General features: G+C 45.1%; 1 protein-coding gene across 1 annotated transcript in view; it reads right to left on the bottom strand.

The window, feature by feature from the left end:
- The window catches only part of LOC117361458 (5-hydroxytryptamine receptor 5A-like), a 46,388-nt gene extending 24,658 nt beyond the window's left edge, over positions 1-21,730 (bottom strand). The window contains exon 1 of the mRNA XM_033946837.1: positions 20,642-21,730. Coding sequence (XP_033802728.1) covers positions 20,642-21,379 — 738 coding nt within the window. The 5' untranslated portion in view covers positions 21,380-21,730. The remainder of the gene's footprint in view (positions 1-20,641) is intronic.
- Between the last annotated feature and the right edge of the window lie 431 nt (positions 21,731-22,161).

Raw genomic sequence — 22,161 nt, 5'->3', positions numbered from 1 at the left:
CTTTTCTTCGGCGTGCCGTCAACCTTGCGCTCAGTTGTCTGCGCTCAGTTGTCGGCGCGCCGTTGTCTCGCGCAATTTTGTCTATGAACCCTTTGCACCAGGGGTGTCCAACCTGCGGCCCAGTGAAGTATTTTGTGTGGCCCCGGTCGAGGGCGATGCAGTGTTTTCCTCTGCTGCTCCCGGGTGTTTACCGTCTTGCCGGCTCCCTGCTCTGTCTTGCTGCAGCGTTTGCGCAGCCCCAGAAACATTTTTTTTTGGCCAATGCGGCCCAGGGAAGCCAAAAGGTTGGACACCCCTGCTTTACACCATTTAATTTCCCTTCTGTTTTCTCCATGTTTTGATGAAAAGCTGATCTCTAAAACTTCTCTTAACAAGGGGGAGTGTGTGGTGCAGCCTCGGCACCCTGGGGTTGTAGGTTCAAACCCACATTGCTCCTCGTGACCCCTCATTGCCCCAGGTACATGTGAGCCCACTGGGACAGACAGGGAAAAATGCTCGAGTACCTACATAAGAACATAAGAATTGCCGCTGCTGGGTCAGACCAGTGGTCCATCGTGCCCAGCAGTCCGCTCACGTGGTGGCCCTTAGGTCAAAGACCAGTGCCATAACTGAGACTAGCTTTACCTGCGTATGTTCTGGTTCAGCAGGAACTTGTCTAACTTTGTCTTGAATCCCTAGAGGGTGTTTTCCCCTATAACAGCCTCCGGAAGAGCTTTCCAGTTTTCCACCACTCTCTGGGTGAAGAAGAACTTCCTTACGTTTGTACGGAATCTATCCCCTTTCAACTTTAGAGAGTGCCCTCTCGTTCTCTCTACCTTGGAGAGGGTGAACAACCTGTCTCTATCTACTAAGTCTATTCCCATCATAACCTTGAATGTTTCTATCATGTCTCCTCTTTTCAAGGGCCCAGTTTCTCTAATCTCTCACTGTACAGCAACTCCTAAAGCCCCTTAACCATTTTAGTCGCTCTTCTCTGGACCCTTTCAAGTAGTACCGTGTCTTTCTTCATGTAGGACGACCAGTGCTGGACGCAGTATTCTAGGTGAGGGCTTACCATGGCCTGGTACAGTAGCATGATAACCTTCTCCAATCTGTTTGTGATCCCCTTCTTAATCATTCCAAGCATTCTGTTCGCCCTTTTCGCCGCCGCCACACATTGCGTGGACGGCTTCGTTGACTTGTCGACCAGTACTCCCAAGTCTCTTTCCTGGGGGGTCTCTCCAAGTACTACATCGGACATCCTGTATCCTTATCCACGTTAAACCTCATTTGCCATGGCAATGCCCATTTCTCGAGCCTGTTTATGTCACATTGCAGGTGTTTACATTGCTTCTGCATCTTCACTACTCTGAATAACTTCGTATCATCTGCAAATTTAATCACCTCACTCGTCGTACCAATTTCCAGGTCGTTTATAAATATGTTGAAGAGCATGGGTCCAAGCACTGAACCCTGCGGCACTCCACTCGTGACGCTTTTCCAGTCCGAATATTGTCCATTTATCCCCACTCTCTGTTTCCTATCCGCCAACCAATTTTTAATCCACATGAGTATTTCACCCTCGATTCCATGGCTCACAATTTTTCGAAGTAGTCGTTCATGCGGGACCTTGTCGAACACCTTCTGAAAATCCAGATATGCAATGTCGACCGTCTCGCCCTTGTCTATATCTAATCTAATCTAATCTAATCTAATCCTTAGGTTTGTATACCGCATCATCTCCACGTTCGTAGAGCTTGACGCGGTTTACAGTAGGAGAAATAGGAAGGAACTACAACAGAGGGTTTACTCCCTCAAAGAAGTGCAGCAAGTTCATCAAGCAAGATCTCCCCTTGCTGAAGCCGTGCTGGCTGGTCCTCATCAGATTGTGTCCGTCAAGGTGATCAATGACGCGGTCCTTTATCAGCACCTCTACCATCTTTCCCGGTACCGAGGTCAGACTCAACTGTTCTGAGCTCCCTTGGGAGAACAGTATAGAAAATTGAATAAATAAATAGTGTGAAAAGCTTCAGCCTCTGATAACCAGAGCTGGCATTGTGACATCATAATGCCTCATTCCACCAATGCCTAAGAGCCAACCTCATCAGTGATGTCACAGTGGCTTCATTGTCCTATACTTGGCTCACTTTTACTACATTTTGATTTCTAGAGTGGTGCAGTGCTTAAAGCTTCAGCCTCAGCACTCTGAGGTTGTGGGTTCAAGCCCACACTGCTGCTTGTGATCCTGTGCAAATCACTTAATCTCTCCCCCCCCCCCCCATTGCCACAGGTACATTAGATAGATTGTGAGCCCATTGGGACAGACAGGTAAAAATACTTGAGTACCTGATTCATATATACACTGTTAAATGTTAGGGATTATATTATGTGTAACAAATTTTGGGGTCCTTTTACTAAGGCGCGCTAGCCAATTTAGCGTGCACTAAATATTAGCGCATGCTAAACGCTAACACGTCCATTATATTCTATGGACACGTTAGCATATAGCGCGTGTTAAATTGGTAAGCACGCCTTAGTACAGAGGTATCGAAGTCCCTCCTCGAGGGCCGCAATCCAGTCGGGTTTTCAGGATTTCCCCAAAGAATTTGCATGAGATCTATTAGCATCCAATGAAAGCAGTGCATGCAAATAGATCTCATGCATATTCATTGGGGAAATCCTGAAAACCCGACTGGATTGCGGCCCTCGAGGAGAGACTTTGACACCCCTGCCTTAGTAAAAGAGGGGGCATAGTAGCACTGGAGTTTCCCTGAATTATAACAGAACCCTTGAAGGGCCATAAGCTGTCCATTACTGGAATCCATCCAGTGCTGCCACCAAAAAGTTTGCTTTACCTGCAAGCCTAAATTCAACAAGATGACATTTAGATGAGGAGGATAAGTGCTTCAAATACTACCACTACAACTACTTATCATTTCTTTCTAGTTGCTTGAATTTCAAAATAACAAACACAGAAAAAAATTATCATAAACTAAACTAAACCTTAAGTTTGTATACCGCATCATCTCCACAGAAGTGGAGCTCGACACGGTTTACAGGAATTAATATAGAAAGGAACTCCAATGGAAAAAAGAAGGGCTTAGTAAAAAAAAAGAAAGAAAGAGGTTACTTAGTATAATGGAGAGGGAGGGAGTAGTTACATTTTAGAGAAAAGCCAAGGTTTCAAATGTTTTCAGAAGCGTTGGAAGGAGGTCGAACTCCGAAGAGGGGCAGTAAAGCTGTTCCACAGCTTGGTGATCCTGAAGAGGAAGGATGTCCCAAGTTTTCCTGTATGGGATATGCCTTTTAAAGAGGGGAAGGATAGTTTGAATTTTTGGGTGGATCTGATGGAGTTAGGATTCGGGGAGAGCCAAGATAGTGGGAAAAGGGGGGGAAGGATGCCGTGAAGAGATTTGAAGGCTAGACAGGCGCATTTGTAGTGAACCCTGAGGATAACTGGGAGCCAGTGAAGCTTAGACAGAAGCGGGGAGACGCGGTCGAGTTTGCTTTTTGCGAAGATTAGTTTAGCCGCGGTGTTCTGAATCCGCTGAAGTCTGAGAAGACTTTTCTTTGTTAGGCTTAAGTAGATGGAGTTGCAGTAATCCAGTCTGGATAGAATAATAGATTGAACGAGGACAGCGAAGTGTTGTTGGTGGAAGCAGGATCTTACTTTCCTTAACATGTGAAGATTGAAAAAGCATTTTTTACCAAGGAGTCGAAGTGATCGTTGAAAGACAGTGTAGAGTCAATGATGATTCCCAGAACTTTGCTTGAGTGCTCAAGCTGCAGTTTGGTGCCAGAGGATAGTGGGATGAGGGTGGGTAGCTGATCTAATTTTGGGCCGAGCCAAAATAGTTTTGTTTTGGTCTCGTTTAGTTTCATTTGAACGGTGTGAGCCCAGGATTGGAGATTCGTTATACAAGAAGAGATGTTATCAGAGAGGTTGGTGAGGTTAGAGTCGGTCTCGAGGAGGACAAGGATGTCATCGGCGTAGGTGTAAAGTGTCTCCAAGGGGGATAGTTGGAGGAGTTTCAGGGAGGACATATAAACATTGAAAAGAATCGGGGATAGAGGTGAACCCTGAGGAACTCCGCAAATCGGTTTCCAAGGGGAGGATGAGGTGCCATTCATGTTAACGAAGTAGGAGCAGGAACATAAGAATTTTGAGAACCAATCTAAGACTGTGGAGAAAGTTGGAGGATTAGTATGTCATGATGGACAATGTCGAAAGCTGCAGAAAGGTCAAATTGAAGTAGAACAGCGAACTTGTTGCAAGAGTGAAGTTGTTGGACCTTTGAAATTAATGAGGCCAAAAGGGATTCGGTGCTGAAGTTGGGTCTGAAGCCATGTTGGTAGGGTAGGAGAATGGAGAATCTCTCAAGACAGGATGAGAGTTGGGTGGCTATGATGAACTCCAGCATCTTGGTCAGGAGAGGAATATTAGCTAATGGGCGATAGCTGGATGGTGTGGAGGGGTTTAGGTCAGCTTTTTTCAATAGAGGGGATAAGGCAATGTGTCCCATTTCTGCAGAAAATAGGCCTGAAAGTAGGGTGTCGGGAAGGGGCATCTGCGCATGCGCGGACCCAACACGGTGATGTCACATGCGCGCGTGATGTCATTGTATCATGCCCATGCATACGTGGATGTCGTCTGGGGGCAGGGCTGGGGGCAGAACAGGGAGTAATAGAGGCCGGACTGGGAGGTCCTGGGGGGCGTGGCCATGGGTCCGAATTGCCCCGAAGGAAAATCTGGTAACCCTACGCCTAATGTCGCTTCTGGCGTTAGCCACGTCCACAGTGGCCTTAGGCAGCCTAAACCACCTATGGAGGCTGATCTTCTAGGCGCCATTAGGCTCCTTGAAATTCAGTTAAAAATGTCTTTTAAACAGCATTGTTACTGAGCTTGGGCTCCTACGTCACCTAAAAACTTGGCACCAGTTAGAGAATCCGAGCTTAAATGTGTAGCTCTCGATGGAGACTATCGGCCTCTTTTACAAAGCCGCACGGCAACAGCCCCGAAGCCCTTTAAATCTCTATGGGCTACGGGGCCATTAGCACAGCGCAGCCGCTAGCGTGGCTTTGTAGAAGAGGCAAGCCAAAGGAAATTGACCCCAAAGATCCGCAGAGAAGAAAATCCAAGAGAAAACAAAAAAAAAACACCCTGTGGAGCAACGATGATCCTGAAATGGACTTTAATAAAGATACAAAGTTCCAAATGCACATCAAAACATTCCACAGAAAGATGAAACAATCCACATAAAAACCTACAGGACCTAGTCCGCTGATTGCACAGGACCCAACACGGTCCGCGTTTCGACAAAATGTCTTCCTCAGAGGTCCCTAAGTGTCATATAGAAACATAGAAACATAGAATATGATGGCAGAAAAGGGCTGTAACCCATCAAGTCTGCCCACGCTAATGACCCACCCCCAGACTTCACCCGGCCAGAGATCCCACATACATATCCCATTTCTTTTTAAAATCGAGCACGCTGCTGGCGTTAATCACCTGCAATGGAAGTTCATTCCAATGATCGACTACCCTTTCGGTGAAGAAATACTTCCTGGCGTCGCCATGAAATTGCCTGCCTTTGATTTTTAGAGGTTGACCTCTTGTGGTTGAAGGTCCTTTAAGAAAGAAGATATCGTCTTCCACCTCGATGCGGCCCGTGATATATTTAAAAGTCTCAATCATGTCCCCCCTCTCTCTACGTTCCTCAAGCGAGTATAGCTGCAGTTTATTCAGTCTTTCCTCATATGGGAGGTTCTTGAGTCCCGAGACCATCCTGGTGGTCATTCGCTGAACCGACTCGATTCTCCGCACATCTTTTTGATAATGTGGTCTCCAGAATTGAACACAATATTCAAGATGAGGTCTCACCATGGATCTGTACAGGGGCATTATGACTTCGGGCCTCTGAACTGTGAAAAAAGACGCTACTAAATCCAAAGCAATTGGAACTTTGTGTCTTTATTAAAGTCCATTTCAGGATCCTCGTTGCTCCACAGGGTTTTTTTGTTTTCTTTTTTAAAAGAGGCTGCTTGTTGTTTAACTCGCTTTTTAACCAAACTTTTCAAACCACCCTTGTAAAACTCAAACACTAACCTTCCATTCTCAGAGCAGTTGACTGCACAACTCATTCCACTGCTGGGAGCTACAAATTCGATTTTTTTAATTGGTCTTTCTGGGCAGTTGCCAGAGCTCAGAGTCATCTTCTTTGACGTAGGTTTGAAAAGAAGATTGACATCTTTTTAATAACTTTATAATTGAAATCCTTTCTGGGAATATCAAGGAAAGTCCTTTTAAAAAAAAATAAAAAATGATGGTGTACATACATGTTTGTACATTCTTTCGCAGTCATTTTTTTTGGGGGGGGACAATATTATAAAATCGTTTCCCCCATCTGCAGCATTTTTTTGCATGACTCATAAAATAGTACATACATTGTACATACATGTACAAGCATGCATATTGAGAAGATCACATGCCCTACACACATCACATGTAGACATTTCTGTAGTTGGAGAGTAGGCAGATACGTGAAGCTGTATTGTTATTATAAAACAGGCATAAAACATGTGGTTTTTTGGAATTTCTGACAGAAAAACACAGGAGAGTCAAATCCACAAGACCAATACTCAAACACGATGGAGTGGATAAGTCCAAACAAAGACTGGTGAACTCTGGGTATTTCACAAGATCCTTTTGAGTCCATATTAATTGAATAAAGAATCTTGTGAAATGCCCAGAGTTCACCAGTCTTTGTTTGGACTTATCCACTCCATCGCGTTTGATTTTTGGAATTTCTGACATAAACGCCCAGTTATAAAATGACTTCCTCTGAGAGCACTCTGAAAAGCCACTTGTGACAGTTTCTGTGGATGGACTGCCTCAGTCTGACAGGATTCCATGTGGGCTTCACAAAAAGCACAACCTTCCAACCACATTCGGAGGAGGTTGTGGGATCAGAAAGCACATTACTTTCCCCTTGAAATCTGGGACAATGTCCTTGGGTAAAAAGTACCTACCCAACTGGAACTGTTTTAAACACACTCCCACTGAGGGAGTAGCCTAGTGGTTAATGTAGTGGGCTAAGAACCTGAGGGCTGGGGTTTGATTCCCACTGTGGCTCCTTGTGACCCTGGACAAGTCACTTAACCCTCTGCTGCCTTAGGTACAAAATTTAGATGGCGAGTCCTACTAGGAACAGTGAAAATACTTGCATATAATATATGTCAACTCCTTTGTTGTACCAGAGAAAGGTTATATAGCTAATCCATGAACTCTTACAACACTTCAATTTACATTTCCTGTAAGTCACAGCCAACGTAGTAAGGGTAGGAGGTGCCTGGGATGATGGCAACCCCCGGCTCCTTTCTGCCCCTTGCTCCACACTCAGGCTCTCTTCCCCCCCATGCCTCTAAATCTTCGCCTGCACGAGTGACTTCTCTCCAGCATGGTCCTCATGCTAGCGTTGGATTTCCCTCTGACATCACTTCCTGGCCCTATGACCTGGAAGTGACTCAGAGGGATACAGGCTGGTACAAGCAACAGGCAGAAGTTACTCATGCTAGCAAAGATCTACAGAGATACAGGATGGGGGGGGAGGGGTGGTTTAACAGGGCAGGGTGGAGAGGGGTCGATGCCCTCACCAACATGGCGCCCCCCCCCCACGTCCCCCTTACTACACCACTGGTCACAGCTCCCTTCCTTCCCCCACTTAATGTCATCCTTCTCTGTACTACCTCTTTCCATGCTCTGACCTAATCAGTTCTTAACCCATTCTGAGCTCTCAGGGGAGGACGGGATGTAAAATGAATTAAATAACTAAATAACCGTTATCATCATTCGCTCTCTCTCCCCCCACCCTCCACTGCTGCTCCCTCCTACTCCCATACTCACTTGCATTACCTCTTTCCCCCTAGCCCTCCATAAAATAAAGGAATGATTGCCTTTGTCAGGCTGGAGGAGGAAGAGAATGGCAGCACCGGGTAGTAGAGCTACTTCAAATGGCCCAGGCAGCATGCTGGAGATGCTGCTCAAACCAGGGAAGTTAAAGAGGTACAGGGGAAGGGGCGCTTGTGCGCAGCAGTGGCGGGAAAGAGGGCAGGGAGCACCACTGCCCCAGCCACCTCCCACTCTCACCGATTAGTTCCACTCTTTTAAGAACATAAGAATAGCCATACTGGGTCAGACCAATGATCCATAAAGCCAATAGCCCGTTCTCACGGTGGCCAATCCAGGTCCCTAGTACCTGTCCAAAACCCAAGGAGTAGCAACATTCCATACAGAATCTCAAAGAATAGCAAGATTCCGGAATCCCAGAGAGTAACAAGATTCTAGAATCCCAAAGAGTAGCAACATTCCATACAGAATCTCAAAGAATAGCAAGATTCCGGAATCCCAGAGAGTAACAAGATTCTAGAATCCCAAAGAGTAGCAACATTCCATGCTACCGATCCAGGGCAAGCAGTGGCTTCCCCATGTCATTCTCAATAACAGACTATGGACTTTTCCTCCAGGAACTTGTCCAAACCTTTCTTAAAATCAGCTACACTATCCGCTCTTACCACACCCTTCGTTGTTATGGCATAATGCTATGCACCATATCTAGAATTCTCTAGTTTGTGGGTTTTCTCTGCTCATTTTTTTTTTGCCCGCAACATAACATTTCTTATCTTGTTTTAAATGAATGTAGTCTAGAATTTATAATCCCCTGAGGGAATGGAGTCTCGGCCATCGCACAGCCATGACATCTAATGGCTAGATTTTGGATGCACGTGGTCTGGGTTTTCGAAGAAGCCCTGGGCCTGATGTTCCTAGCACGGGCTGCTGTTGAGACGGCTGGATGAAATTAGGAACAAATGAAAAAAAAGGGCCCAAATATTCCAGTCATAAAATGGGAGTTCAGATACAAAAGAAGTAAAAAGACTGTGGAATCCAATGATCTTGACAAGGCTTTTATTAATAACTAGTATTTAAGCCGTTACATTAACAGGTGCTAGTAAAGCCTCCTTCCTTCATATGTCCCCTATTTTCAGCCCCAGCTCCAAACCCATTTTTACCCCCCCACCCCCTTCTCCCATCTTTTCCCTTTCAGTTTCCAGCCCCAGCCCCCTTTTCTCACCAGCAGCATTTCCCTCCCACCACCCCACTTCCTTGTGCAGCAGCATTTCTGTTTGTTTCTGGCCGGCTCCCTTACAATCCATTGCCGAAGTTATTTTTAAGTTTAAAGCTGCCGTCTGAAGCCTTCTCTCTAAAATGACGTCAGAGAGGCTTCCAACGCAGGTGCGGCTCGTGAGAGGAGCTGCTGCGGCTGCTTTGAACTTAAAAATAACTTTGGCAAGGGACTGTAAGGGAGCTGGCCAGACCGCGGGCCACGCTGTGTTAGATGGACTGAGGGGGGAGTCTACTTAAGGTGCTTCCTTATGTGCAGAAGAAACCACCACTGACTCCTACTGCACATGCGAAGCCACAGAGCACAGATCATGCAGGTAGGAGTGTGCATGTGCGCTTAGGGTTTTATTATTAGTGATAATAATAATAATTTATTTTTTATATACCGCAAGACAAGTCAAATAAAATTAAATAAAATGATCTCCACTTCAGGACTGACTGACATATGATGTAATACGGACCCAACACAGTCCGTGTTTCGGCTAAAAGCCTTCTTCAGGGGTCCAGGTCAGTATTCACTCAGTGGTATGAAAGATATATAACAAATGTGGATAAAACCTGAACCACTCCAGCAGAGCTAGGGAGCACCTTAATAAGCAGGAGGCAATAGATAGAAAACATGTTGGGTCCATATTACATCATACGTCAGTCAGTCATGAAGTGGAGATCATTTTATTTGACTTGTCTTATTAAACGCCTTGTCAAGATCATTGGATTCCACAGTCTCTTTTTTTCTTGTCTGTCATGATGAAATTAGGGGGGGCAGCACCATAAAATGTGAATACCCCCCAAGTAGTTGTGAATGAAGGATCGTGGCACCAGAACCTTGCAAAGGCTGGTGGTGGTCAAGGTGGAGGCCCTAAAGAAGTGCAAGAAACTGTCAGGCCAGAAAAGGTCTTTCCTCAAATGAATACACAAAGTCCCTCTTCCCATGTTCATTAACTTGGACGATAAACCTCGTTCACAGCTGTCATCAGCAGAGAATGGCACGGTGACAAGATTCATCACCTTTTCTGTCTCCGCGGGAAACCATCCCGTGTCATTCTTTGGTGTCTATCTCAACCTCAGTCCTTCTACACCAGCATTCTTCAATGCAAGGCTTGAGGGTCGGTGGCTGAACCTATTCATACTCTCATTCTTATGTGAGCCAAGTATAAGACAATCAAGCCATTGTGACATCACTGATGAGGCTGGCTCTTAGCCATTGGTGGAATGAGGCATTATGACATCACAGCTCTGGAATATTGCTACTCTTTGGGTTTTTGCCAGGTACTTGGGACCTGGGTTGGCCACTGCTGGAATCAGGATACTGGGATTGATGGACCTTCAGCCTGTCCCAGTATGGCAATGCTTATGGTCTTATGTTCTAATCATCCTGTGACATTCTTTAGTGTCTATCTCAACCTCAGTCCTTCTACACCAGCATTCTTCAATTCAAGGCTTGAGGTTCAGTGGCTATGCCCATTCATACTGATTCTTCTCTTTCTCCTTAAAGAATGACATGGAGATGCTTTCCTGCGGTTATCAGCGGGGATGGGAACGGTGACGAATATTGTCACCGTGTCATCCTCTAACTGGTGGGTATTCTTGACGCATCTTAATATAATGCTTCTGCACTTTCAGCTCCAATCTAACAAATGGACAAGCAAAAAACCTGCAAAACATACTTAAATAACAATAATAAAAATAAAAATAGACCCTATGGGACTCATAATTGAAGGAGAAAAATGTCTAAGAACCGGCCTAAGTCGGCACTTGGACGAACATTTCTCAAAAACGTCCAAGCACCGAAAATAAAAACGGGTTTTGGACGTATTCCAGGCGGCCAAACAGAACCCATGGCTAGCCCAAATTATGCTCTAGGTACCCACCTACCTCGACTTCAGAAAACTATTCAAAACTCATTTATTCCACGGATGGAATCCCTAATCCCCCCTTCTTCCACTTCTCTCCCCCCCACCAACAAAATGATCTCTCCCTTTACTCCTTCTCATTGCTCTCCCCCAAACGGCTAACTACAATGATTTATACAACCCCTTCATGCTTACCTCAACGACTTCACTTCTTGTAAATCTGATTTACTGTAATTCTTGTAAATCTGTTTAATTGATGTGAACCGCCTAGAACTCCCTGGGTATGGCGGTATACAAAAATAAAGTTGTTATTATTATTATTATTTCTAAACGACCTAGGCCTTCATTTGGGATCCCTTAGAGCAGGGGTGTCAAAGTCCCTCCTCGAGGGCCGGAATCCAGTCGGGTTTTCAGGATTTCCCCAATGAATATGCCTGAGATCTATTTGCATGCACTGCTTTCAATACATATTCATTGGGGAAATCCTGAAAACCCGACTGGATTGTGGCCCTTGAGGACCGACTTTGACACCTGTGCCTTAGAGGGTTAAGCCCAGGGAACCTGTCACCAGGAGTAGGATCCCTAGGATAGTAGACTTGGGGGTGGGTCAGTAGAGTGGACAAACCTGATGGGCTATGGCCCTTATCTGCCGTTATCTTCTATGTTTCTAAAGCTAAATGGGAGGCGGGAGGCGGGAGTTGGGCTTGCTTAAACTTAGTCATACTGCATGTATAACCGAAAGTTAGCACAACAAAGAAAAATGGGGAGACCTGATGATTCACAGTGAAAACAATCCACCGATGAAAACAAAAACAAAAACTGTGGATACAGATGTTCTGGAGATAATTTATTAAACACTGACATATAAAACCATGAAAATTCAATTTAAAAAGTACAATGCTAAAAAATATGGTGATAAAAATCCAACCGGACTCTACACGGTCCGTGTTTCAGTGAACAAGCCTTAAGAACATAAGAACATAAGAACTGCCATCTCCGGATCAGACCTTTGGTCCATCAAGTCCGGCGATCCGCGCACGCAGAGGCCCTGCCAGGTGTACCCTGGCGTAATTTATAGTCCATCATATCTTTATATGCCTCTCTTAAGGAGATATGCATCTAGTTTGCTCTTGAAGCCTAGGACGGTCGATTCCGCAATAATCTCCTCTGGGAGGGCATTCCAGGTGTCAACCACTCTCTGAGTGAAGCAGAACTTCCTGACATTAGTCCTGAACCTGTCCCCCCTTAGCTTCATTTCATGTCCTCTAGTCCGTGTCAAATTGGACAATGTAAATAATCTTCTCTGCTCTATTTTGTCGATTCCTTTCAGTATTTTGAAGGTCTCGATCATATCCCCACGCAGTCTCCTTTTCTCTAGGGAGAACAATCCTAGTGTTATAAGTCTATCCTCGTATTCCAGTTTCTCCATACCCTTCACCAGTTTTGTTGCTCGTCTCTGCACCCTCTCCAGCAGTTTTATATCCTTCTTTAGGTAGGGAGACCAATGTTGGACGCAGTATTCCAAGTGTGGTCTGACCATTGCCCTATAAAGCGGCATTATAACTTTCTCCGATCTACTCGAGATTCCTTTCTTTATCATGCCCAACATTCTATTTGCCTTCTTTGCCGCTGCCGCGCATTGTGCCGACGGCTTCAGGGTCCTATCTATCAGTACACCCAGGTCCTTTTCTTGTTCACTCTTCCCCAGAGTTGCACCTGACATTGTATACTCGTATTCCTTATTCTTATTGCCTAAATGCATTACCTTGCATTTCTCCACATTGAACTTCATCTGCCATTTCTCCGCCCATGTTTCTAACCGACACAAGTCGCTCTGGAGTTCCTCTCTATCCTCCTGCGATCTGATTGCCCGGCATAGTTTTGTATCATCTGCAAACTTGATGATCTCACTGGTTGTTCCTTCCTCCAGGTCATTGATATAAATATTAAAAAGGATCGGCCCAAGTACCGAGCCCTGGGGTACACCACTAGTCACTTTCTCCCAGTCGGAGAACTTCCCATTTATGCCCACTCTCTGCTTTCGGTTTTCCAGCCATTTGCCTATCCACCTTTGTATATCCCCCTCTATGCCATGGCTTTGTAGTTTCCTGAGAAGTCTTTCATGTGGAACTTTGTCGAACGCTTTCTGGAAGTCCAAGTATATTATGTCCACCGGCTTCCCACTATCAATTTGCTCGTTCACAGTCTCAAAAAATTGGAGTAAATTCGTCAAACATGATTTCCCTTTCCTGAATCCATGTTGACTGGGTTTCATCAAGTCGTGTGCGTCCAAGTGCCAGACTATGCTATCCTTGATCAGTGCTTCAACCATCTTGCTGGGGACAGACGTAAGACTCACAGGCCTATAGTTGCCCGGTTCCCCTCTCGATCCTTTTTTAAAAATTGGCGTGACGTTCGCTATCCTCCAGTCGTCCGGTATCTGTCCAGTTCTGATTGTCAGGTTTGCAAGTTTTTGCAATAACTCTCCGATTTCAACCTTCAATTCCTTTAAGACTCTCGGGTGAATTCCATCCGGTCCAGGGGATTTGTCACTTTTAAGTTTGTCGATCTGATAGTATATCTGGTCTAAGTCCACTTCAACTGTGGTGAGGCTGTCTTCTATTTCTCCTGCAAATACTTTCTCCGCTTCAGGTATTGTTGAGGTGTCCTCCTTCGTAAAGACGGACGCAAAGAAGGAATTTAGTTTGTCTGCGATTTGTTTATCTTCCTTGATGTACCCTTTTCTTCCCTGGTCGTCCAGGGGTCCCACTGCCTCTTTTGCAGGTTTTTTCCCTTTCACGTATCTAAAGAAGGTCTTGAAGTTTTTGGCCTCCTGGGCTATTTTTTCCTCATACTCCTGTTGGCATCCCTCACCGCCTTGTGACATTTCTTCTGATCATCTTTATGTTTGTTCCAGGCTTCGGTTGTCTTTATGCATTTCCATTTTTTGAAAGAGTCCTTCTTTTCTTTTATGGCTTCCTTCACCTGTATGGTAAGCCATGCCGGTTCTCTTTTGCTCTTTGTCCAATGGTTTGCAACCTCACATATAAAGAATTGGACTGAAAACAGTCTATTGTCTTTAAACAAGTGAGCAAAGAACACCGCAGACATTTTTTTGCTACTTCAGTTTGTCTGCGGTGTTCTTTGCTCACACGTTTAAAGACAATAGACTGTTTTCAGTCCAATTCTTTATATGTGAGGTTGCAAACCATTGGACCCTTGAGGAAGGCGTGTTTGCCGAAACATGGACCGTGTAGAGTCCGGTTGGATTTTTATCACAGTATTTTTTATCATTGTACTTTTTAAATTGAATTTTCATGGTTTTATATGTCAGTGTTTAATAAATTATCTCCAGAACATCTGTATCCACAGTTTTTGTTTTTAACCGAAAGTTATACAGTCCAGGATCGACGGAACTTGGACGTTGTGACTTAGACCATGTAAAACATGGTCTAAGTCACAAAAAACCACCTAAACTCACCAGATAAGCACTGCAAACACATAACACAGACTCCCACACACTACCCCAGTGATCACCAACCTCCCCCACCCCCATAAAAAATTTATTCCCAACTTTAAATTTCAGCCTCCAGACCATAATCACCTAGCAGCTGGGCATAGGAAAGCCTAGTCGTCCAGCACAGAGGCAGCTTAAGTCATCTTGGGGGTGGGTTAGAGACCCATAGAGAGGAGGAACCATGCCCATAAGCCCTGTAATCACTGCATTGATACTTAAACATGTGCACTCCCCTAAACACCCCCAAAACCCTTTTTTACTGGCATATAAGTGGCTCCTGCAGCCATAAGGGCTATTGAGGTGGTAGATAAGTGGGTCTAGGGGATTCTGGAGGTGGTTTGGGGGGCTCACCGTCACCTATAAGGGAGCTGTAGTGAGGAGAAGCCATGGCACCCTTTTTGTGAAGCTCACAGCAGTGCCCTGTAAGGTACCCCACTATTTACGTGGCATGTCAGGGTGTGCAGTCCATCACTTTGCAGATCTTTCCCACTTCCAATAGGGCTTGTTCTAGGTGTTTTAGACTTGGACGGAAAGTTGGACAGAAATGTGGTATAAAGACGGACGATTTAGCTGCTTGGATGATCAGATCAGCAGGACGTATAATTAGACGATTTTCGAAAGTAAAAAAAAAGTTGGACGTATCTTTCGAAAATGTGTCTTAGGCTCTTTTTAACTTTGGACGACTTGCGAGATGGATGTAAACGGACTTAGACGTCCCTTTTGATTATGCCCCTCTATGTATGTAGTTCCAACATGTAATGTGCCTGTGTTTTCATTTTATCTTGGTGCCTCCTATTGTTAGCAAACAGACCAATACACATGGATTTTCCATGATTTTCTTTTCAGCCTAATAATATAATCCATCTAACTAAAACCAACAGTTAATTAAAATTAAGATGCTTTGGATACAATCACATATTCCAAATAGTGCCTGGTTAGGTAATTAACATTCCAAAAGAGCAGCTTTATTTGTCCCATGAGGTTTACACGACTTGAGAGAGAATAGAGAAATAGAGATGCAGACTCATACATATTAATTTGCTCTTGTCTTATGGGGCAGCAGATAAATGAGGAGTGAATGCCAAACCCAGTAATTGGTTTAACAAAAAAGAACTTTAGTTAAAACATCCCTTTGCAAATGATGGAACAGAATGTGATTCTGAAGGGTTTCATAAGGGAGCTCTGCGATCCCACCTTTTACAATTTCTAGCTGCCCCCTTACACCCTGAATAAATTACTCAAGTTTGTCCACCAAGCCCCTTCCCTTCCCTTGTTTAAAAGCAGACTGAAAACCCACCTTTTTGATATAGCCTTCAATCCTTTACCCTACTCCCCACTGCCCTCCAACCCAGCCAGCAGATTAACCATTTCCCTTAACTGTATCCATGAAATCCTGTTTGTCTGTTTAGATTGTAAGCTCTTTTGAGCAGGGACTGTTTTCCTTGTGGCTCTGTACAGCGCTGCGTGCGTCTGGTAGAGCTATAGAAATAATTCATAGTAGTAGTAGTAGTGTGAAGAGTTTCCATCTTTGGGAAGCAGAGCTGAGATTGTGATGTAATAATGCCTCATTCCACCAATAAGAGCTAACTTCCTCAGTGATGTCACAATGGCTTGATTGTCCTGTACTCCCCTCTGCCCTCCAATCCAGCCAGCAGATTAACCGTTCCCCTTAACTGTATCCATGACATCATATTTGTCTGTCTTGACTGTTTAGATTGTAAACTCTTTTGAGCAGGGCCTTTTTTCTTTGTGACTCTGTACAGTGCTGCGTACGTCTGGTAGAGCTATAGAAATAATTAGTAGTAGTAGTAATGTAGTAGTATCTAGAGAACATGGTGTTCTTAGTATAATTCTAAGATGTGTTTAATGTCATTCTCACTCCATAGAACTTTAATGCTGCAGTCATTTCCTGCTATGATATGTGAGCAAGGCATTGTGTGCAATGTAGTCTCGTGCATGCAGCAGCCACTCTTGCATACCTGTATAGGCTTCACCGCCAGTGGTCTTTTCTCCTAGGACCTCCTCCGTTTTTGCTCTCATCTAAGTTTGAGTCTTGTGTCTCACTGCTGTACTTCCTGGTCACCTCTAAAATTGTGCTCTGATGGATCTGCAAAGGTATGACCTCTCTCTGCTACCCGTTGCCATGCTCTGTTCGTATTGGTCTCTTCTCTTCTCCCCCCTAGCCTTATGGGTATTCCCTGAGGACCCTTTGTCTCAGGGGTTAGTCACAATTCTCCTTCAGTCTGAAACACATGTGACTACTGTACAGTAGTCCCGAACAAAGGACCAATCATTTCACCTGAAGCTAGCCAACCACACACATGAAGGGCTACGTGTGTGGATAGTATACAGTATATCTGCTTAAAAAGTCCTGGACTGCGGCAACACGCTATATGAGTCCAGAATGCATGGAACTTCCTGGGAATAAATCTATTTACTATATCTCCTAGGTGGGGGCTAGTTTCAAGAACCAGGAGCGTTTTTCAAGTAGAGCTCTTTACACTTTAGGACATACAGAGAGTTTAGGCAGGTTTCATGTTCTCAAGTGGGGTATGCCACTCATTTGTACCACAAGATAAGAGGGATGTCAACTGCACAATCCCACTAAATTTCACCCTCAGGTAAGGATTAATTACATCTTTAAAAAAATGAAGAACATTTACCATTAAAAAAAAAAAAAGTAATTAACCCCAGAAGTCACATACCCCCTCTTAGGTACCTGTAATCAGTGGCGTAGCAAGGAAGGGAGGCATCTTGGTACTGACTTAATTTTTCCTTTTGGTGGGAAGCTTTGTTTATATATAAATATGAAAAAATGAATTCAGAAATATCGTGTCATAATAAACTATTTAAATTAACATGGGGTCCATTGACGAATTTTGTTAACTCTGATTAGTTGGATTATGCCTTTATTTCCTATTTGATGATTTGCACATCCAGGGAGAGGGGGAGGGAGGGGTAATATATTTTGTTGTATTCATTGATCGAATCCAAGTGCTGTTTTATGATATTAATTGTATGCATAATTTAAAGGGAGGGAGGGAGGGAATTTTTTTTTAGTATTCTTTGATCAATTGTAAGTGCTGTCTATGACGTTAATTGTATGTATATATTTAATGCACTGTTCTCGAACTGAAAAGTAATAAAAATTTATTTAAAAAAAAGGGAGGGAGGTATCGGGTGGTGTCTGGCATCATCGTGCTGTGCACCCCTACTCTTCCCCACGCTTGACTGCCCCGCCCTCGTACCTCTTGTCATGTTTGTCGGCGTCAGCAGCATTATCCGCCTCTTGCTTGCAGCAGCCTTGGCTCCTTTCTGACATCACATCCTGGTCCCGCAACCAGGAAATGACAACAGAAGAGCGCCAAGGCTGGCATGAGTAGGCAGTAGAAGATGCTGCTGACGCCGGCGAACATTTCAAGAGGTACGAGGGGGCAGAGAGGAGGAGAGGCACCGGTGCCCTCACCAAGACAGCATGTGGGGCGGGCCACACCCCCTACTCCCCCCTTACTATGCTATTGCCTGTAGGCTTTAGGCTGTAGAACATGAAAAACATCAACGTTGTGGAAAAATTGCATAGTTAAAAGGAGAAGAGAAAGAGAGAGATGCCAAAGCATAGGGGAGGAGTGGAGACAGAAAAATGGAGAGGGGGTGAAGCTGAAATGAATCATGTGCAAAGGAGAGAAGGGACACAGGATATACAGTTTATTGAAGGGACCTAGAAAGAGGGAAGATACCATATGGAAGAGAGAGAGGGTGGACAGTAGATGGAAGGGGCAGAGAGAGTGTGGGCAGTAGATGGAATGGGTACAGAGAGAGGGCAAAAGCTGGATGGAAGGGGCAAAGAGAGGGCAGATGTTGCATGGAAGGGAGAGAGGACAAACACTGTATAGAAAGGAGAGCAAAGAGAAGATGATTAAAGCAGCAATGACAAAAGGTAGAAAGATTTTTTTGTTGCTTTACTTAGAATCAAGTAGTATTGTAACTGTATTGATAAAAGTTTATAAATAAGAAATGGAAATAAGGCAATTTTTTGGACTAAACCCCTTTCCTCAGGTCAGGACAGGATACCATAACAGCAGTATACTGTACTGTTCTGAAGAAAGATTTGGCCTCTGAAAGCTAATTGAAAAATGGATTAGTCCAATAAAATGGTATTTTCTTATTTCTCATTATTTGTTTTATTTTTATTTGTTAATTTGTAAAGTGGTGATTGTTATGCATCAGTTTTTTCAAATTTACATCTACTGTCTTTATATTTTACACATTATTAGGAGACATGTGTCACTGTTTTTGTGGTGTTGTGGTGTTGCATTGTATGCAGAGTCTGGTTTCTTGGCAGTTCAGTTTAACTTTTGTCTACATATTTCTATTTTTAGTTTGTGATTATTTCATATTGGGCGAGGGTGTATCTCTGTTCTGTGTGTATGAAAAGGACATAGTTTTCAGTTGGCATTGACTACAGGATCAATTGACTGTGCGGGATCTGGCTTGTTTAGTTTTACAATGTATGTGTTGGTGTTCTAGTGCTCACTGCAGTGTTTAAGATGCTGCCTTTTCCTAGGTACACTCTTGTGCGATATGTGGATTGTTACTAAAAATCATATTTTTCATATAGATAGGCCCGGGTGTCACATATGCTAGGTATGCCTCTGGGCACAGATATTTTGCGTGTATTACACATGCAAAATATTTGTCCCTAAAAAAAAAAGAAAAAAAAAAAAAATTTCCCACCGCTGCTAACGGTCTTCCCCCAATGACCCCCCGACAAACACGACGACCCACCCTAAAACAAACGCCAGGATGGATGCCCACTCCCTCCTGACAGGAAAGATCTCCCCCCTCCCCTTCCCCCTGAAAAAAGGCATGAGGGATGCCCTCTCCTCTAGCCCTATGTCTGTTATTTGTAAACCATTTTTGGTATCTTTTCACTCAGCTGGTCACAAATGCTTTCTGACTCAAGCAATGCAAGAAATGAAGGTGTACATACAGGGTAATCCCTGGGTTTATTGGCCTAATTTAAAACATTTCTTAACCAGCTTTAGGAAGCTGTTGCTCCCTTCCCCAAGTCTGAACAGAATGATCATAAAAACGGCATTTGCCAGAAAATACAGAATTTTCCAATGCTGCCTTTTGCTCGTTCTGACCTAAAGGATGGAGGCTGGGTCCTGATATCGTCAAGAAAGTCACTGATAAGTGAAATAAAAGAGTACATCTTTTTTTTTTTTTTAAATATTAACCATTATTTCTATGCAGAAAATACAAGTGAGCTGGGAAAAGGGCAGGAGACAGAGAGGGTTAGACTAGCGATCAGAAAGTGACAGGCAGTGGAAATGTATGGCTGGAACTGTATGTCAAAGAAACCCAGGTCTCAGCCGAGTCCTGTCTTGTTAGTTTCAAAGAGCCCGATCAGTTTTAATTCCTGGTCTCTTAGTATCCCATTCATGGATGCAATGTTCAAGATCATGAAGGGCATAGAAAAAATAGACAGGGACAGATTTTTTCAAATTAAGGGGATCAACAAGTACAAGGGGGCACTCGGAGAAATTGAAAGGGGAGAAGTTTAGAACAAACGCCAGGAAGTTCTTTTTCACACAGAGGGTGGTGGATACATGGAACGCGCTACCGGAGGATGTGATAAACAGGAGCACGCTACAGGGCTTCAAAGAAGGTCTGGACAGGTACCTGGAGGACAAAGGGATTGAGGGGTACAGATAAGAGTAGAGGTAGATTATAGGGATGGGATTAGAGGTAAGTTATAAAATTAATCAGGGATCACTGTTCAGGCACTAGGCCTGATGGGCCGCCGCGGGAGCGGACCGCTGAGCAAGATGGACCTCTGGTCTGACTCAGCGGGGGCAACTTCTTATGTTCTCGTCCGTAAAAGTGAAAAAAAGGTATCACCTTTTGTTATTTCATAAGAATTGCTATACTGGGACAGACAGAAGGTCCATCAAGCCCAGTACCCAGTATCCTCTTCCCAACAGTGGCCAACACAGGTTCTCTGCATTCAAATGGACTTATAAGACACCACCGCCACTATTTAAAACAAGGAAGAAGCCCCCCCCCCTCCCCCACAACTCTTTTCTCAACATCCCCCGTCGTCCCCCTTACCTGGACAACCTCGGGGAGGGGCATCACTGCATTTCTCCGGCGACCTCCTATCCGAAACTTGGCCGCTTTGTAGATCTTCCAGTACACGAAGAGCACGACCCCCAGGGGGAAGTAAAAGGCTCCGAAGGTGGACACGACGGTGTACGAAGGCTCTTGGCTTACTTGGCAGTTTTCTTCATCTGGCGTGTAGGTCTCCCCCCAGCCGAAGAGGGGCGACAGCGAGATGACGGCCGAGAGGGCCCAGGTGAGGCCGATCATAACGTTGGAAATGCGCTTCCTGGTCTTTAAGGTGTACTCCACGTGTCTGGTGATGGACCAGTACCGGTCCAAGGCGATGGCCGTGACATTCCAGATGCTGGCGGTGCAGCACAGAACGTCGAAGGAGATCCACACCTGGCACAGCAGCCTGCCCAGCCTCCACCTGCGGCCCGACAGCTCGTTCACCAGGCTGAGGGGCATCACCAGGGCTGCCACCATCACATCGGACACGGCCGTGGAGGCCACCAGGTTGTGCGGCACCCTGTGGAACGTCTTGACCCGCAGGATCGTCACCAGCACCAGGAGGTTCCACAAGAAGGTGGCGATGATGAGGATCACCAGCAAAGTTAGAATCAGGATGCTGAAAATGGAGAAGGGGCCCCTCCTCAGGATGCTACCTTCAGAGCTGTAGTTCACCCCCACCGCTGACCCATTGATGTCCATAACTGTTGCCACAGCTCCAGGCACATGCATCTGCATTTGGAAAGTAAAAAAAAAGCTAGAGCGGCATCAAGGGACTCCCTTTCTCTGCCGCCCTCGGCTTAAATTCGAGACAGAGAAGAAAAGCGGGGAAGTCAAGCTGGAGCCCATCTCAGAGCTTCCTTCGCCATGTGCCTTTGCTGTCCGGGGTAGAGGGGGCTCTGGAGGGTGGATCGAAGCGAGCGGCGGCTCCCTTATATTTCCATTTCAAAGAGTCCTGCAGGCGACTGAAGGGCCGATCGTCCATCCTCCCTACGGAAAAACTCTTCTGGAGCGCTCTAGATGAAAGCGGCTCGCGCAGGCAGCAAAGAAAGGAGAGGGGGGAGCAGGGAATCTCTCCGAGGTAGCCCCCCAACCCCCACCCCCAGTTCCAGCAAAAAAAAAACTTTCCCTCTCCTCCAGCTGCCAGAGGTCAATCTCTAGCGTTCAGGTTTTTTAAACGCGCACTTCTGGATCGCTGACGACAAAGTTGAAAATGAAGAGCAGCGCTCGCAAATCAACAGACCCACCCAGGAAAAGCCGCTTTAATTCTCGTGGATCTCCCCGACTACAACGCAAGAAGCAGCTGGAAGTTCTTGACACCGGCAGGGGACGAGAGGCGGGAGATGTCTCCGAAAGGACGAGACGCCAAACGTGGTTGTCGTTAGCTATTGGAATGAAAAAAAACAAACAAAGATGTATTTCAGCCGTCCTCTTTCCAAGCACCGTCCTTCAGCGGCCATCTCCTTCATCGAGCCCGCCGAAACGGCCGAAACCGCCGCCGAAACTGCAGCGCTCTCTCG

Source organism: Geotrypetes seraphini, chromosome 5 (genome assembly GCF_902459505.1).
Source record: "Geotrypetes seraphini chromosome 5, aGeoSer1.1, whole genome shotgun sequence".
Lineage (NCBI taxonomy): Eukaryota > Metazoa > Chordata > Amphibia > Gymnophiona > Dermophiidae > Geotrypetes > Geotrypetes seraphini.
This window is presented reverse-complemented; position numbering and strand designations above follow the sequence as displayed.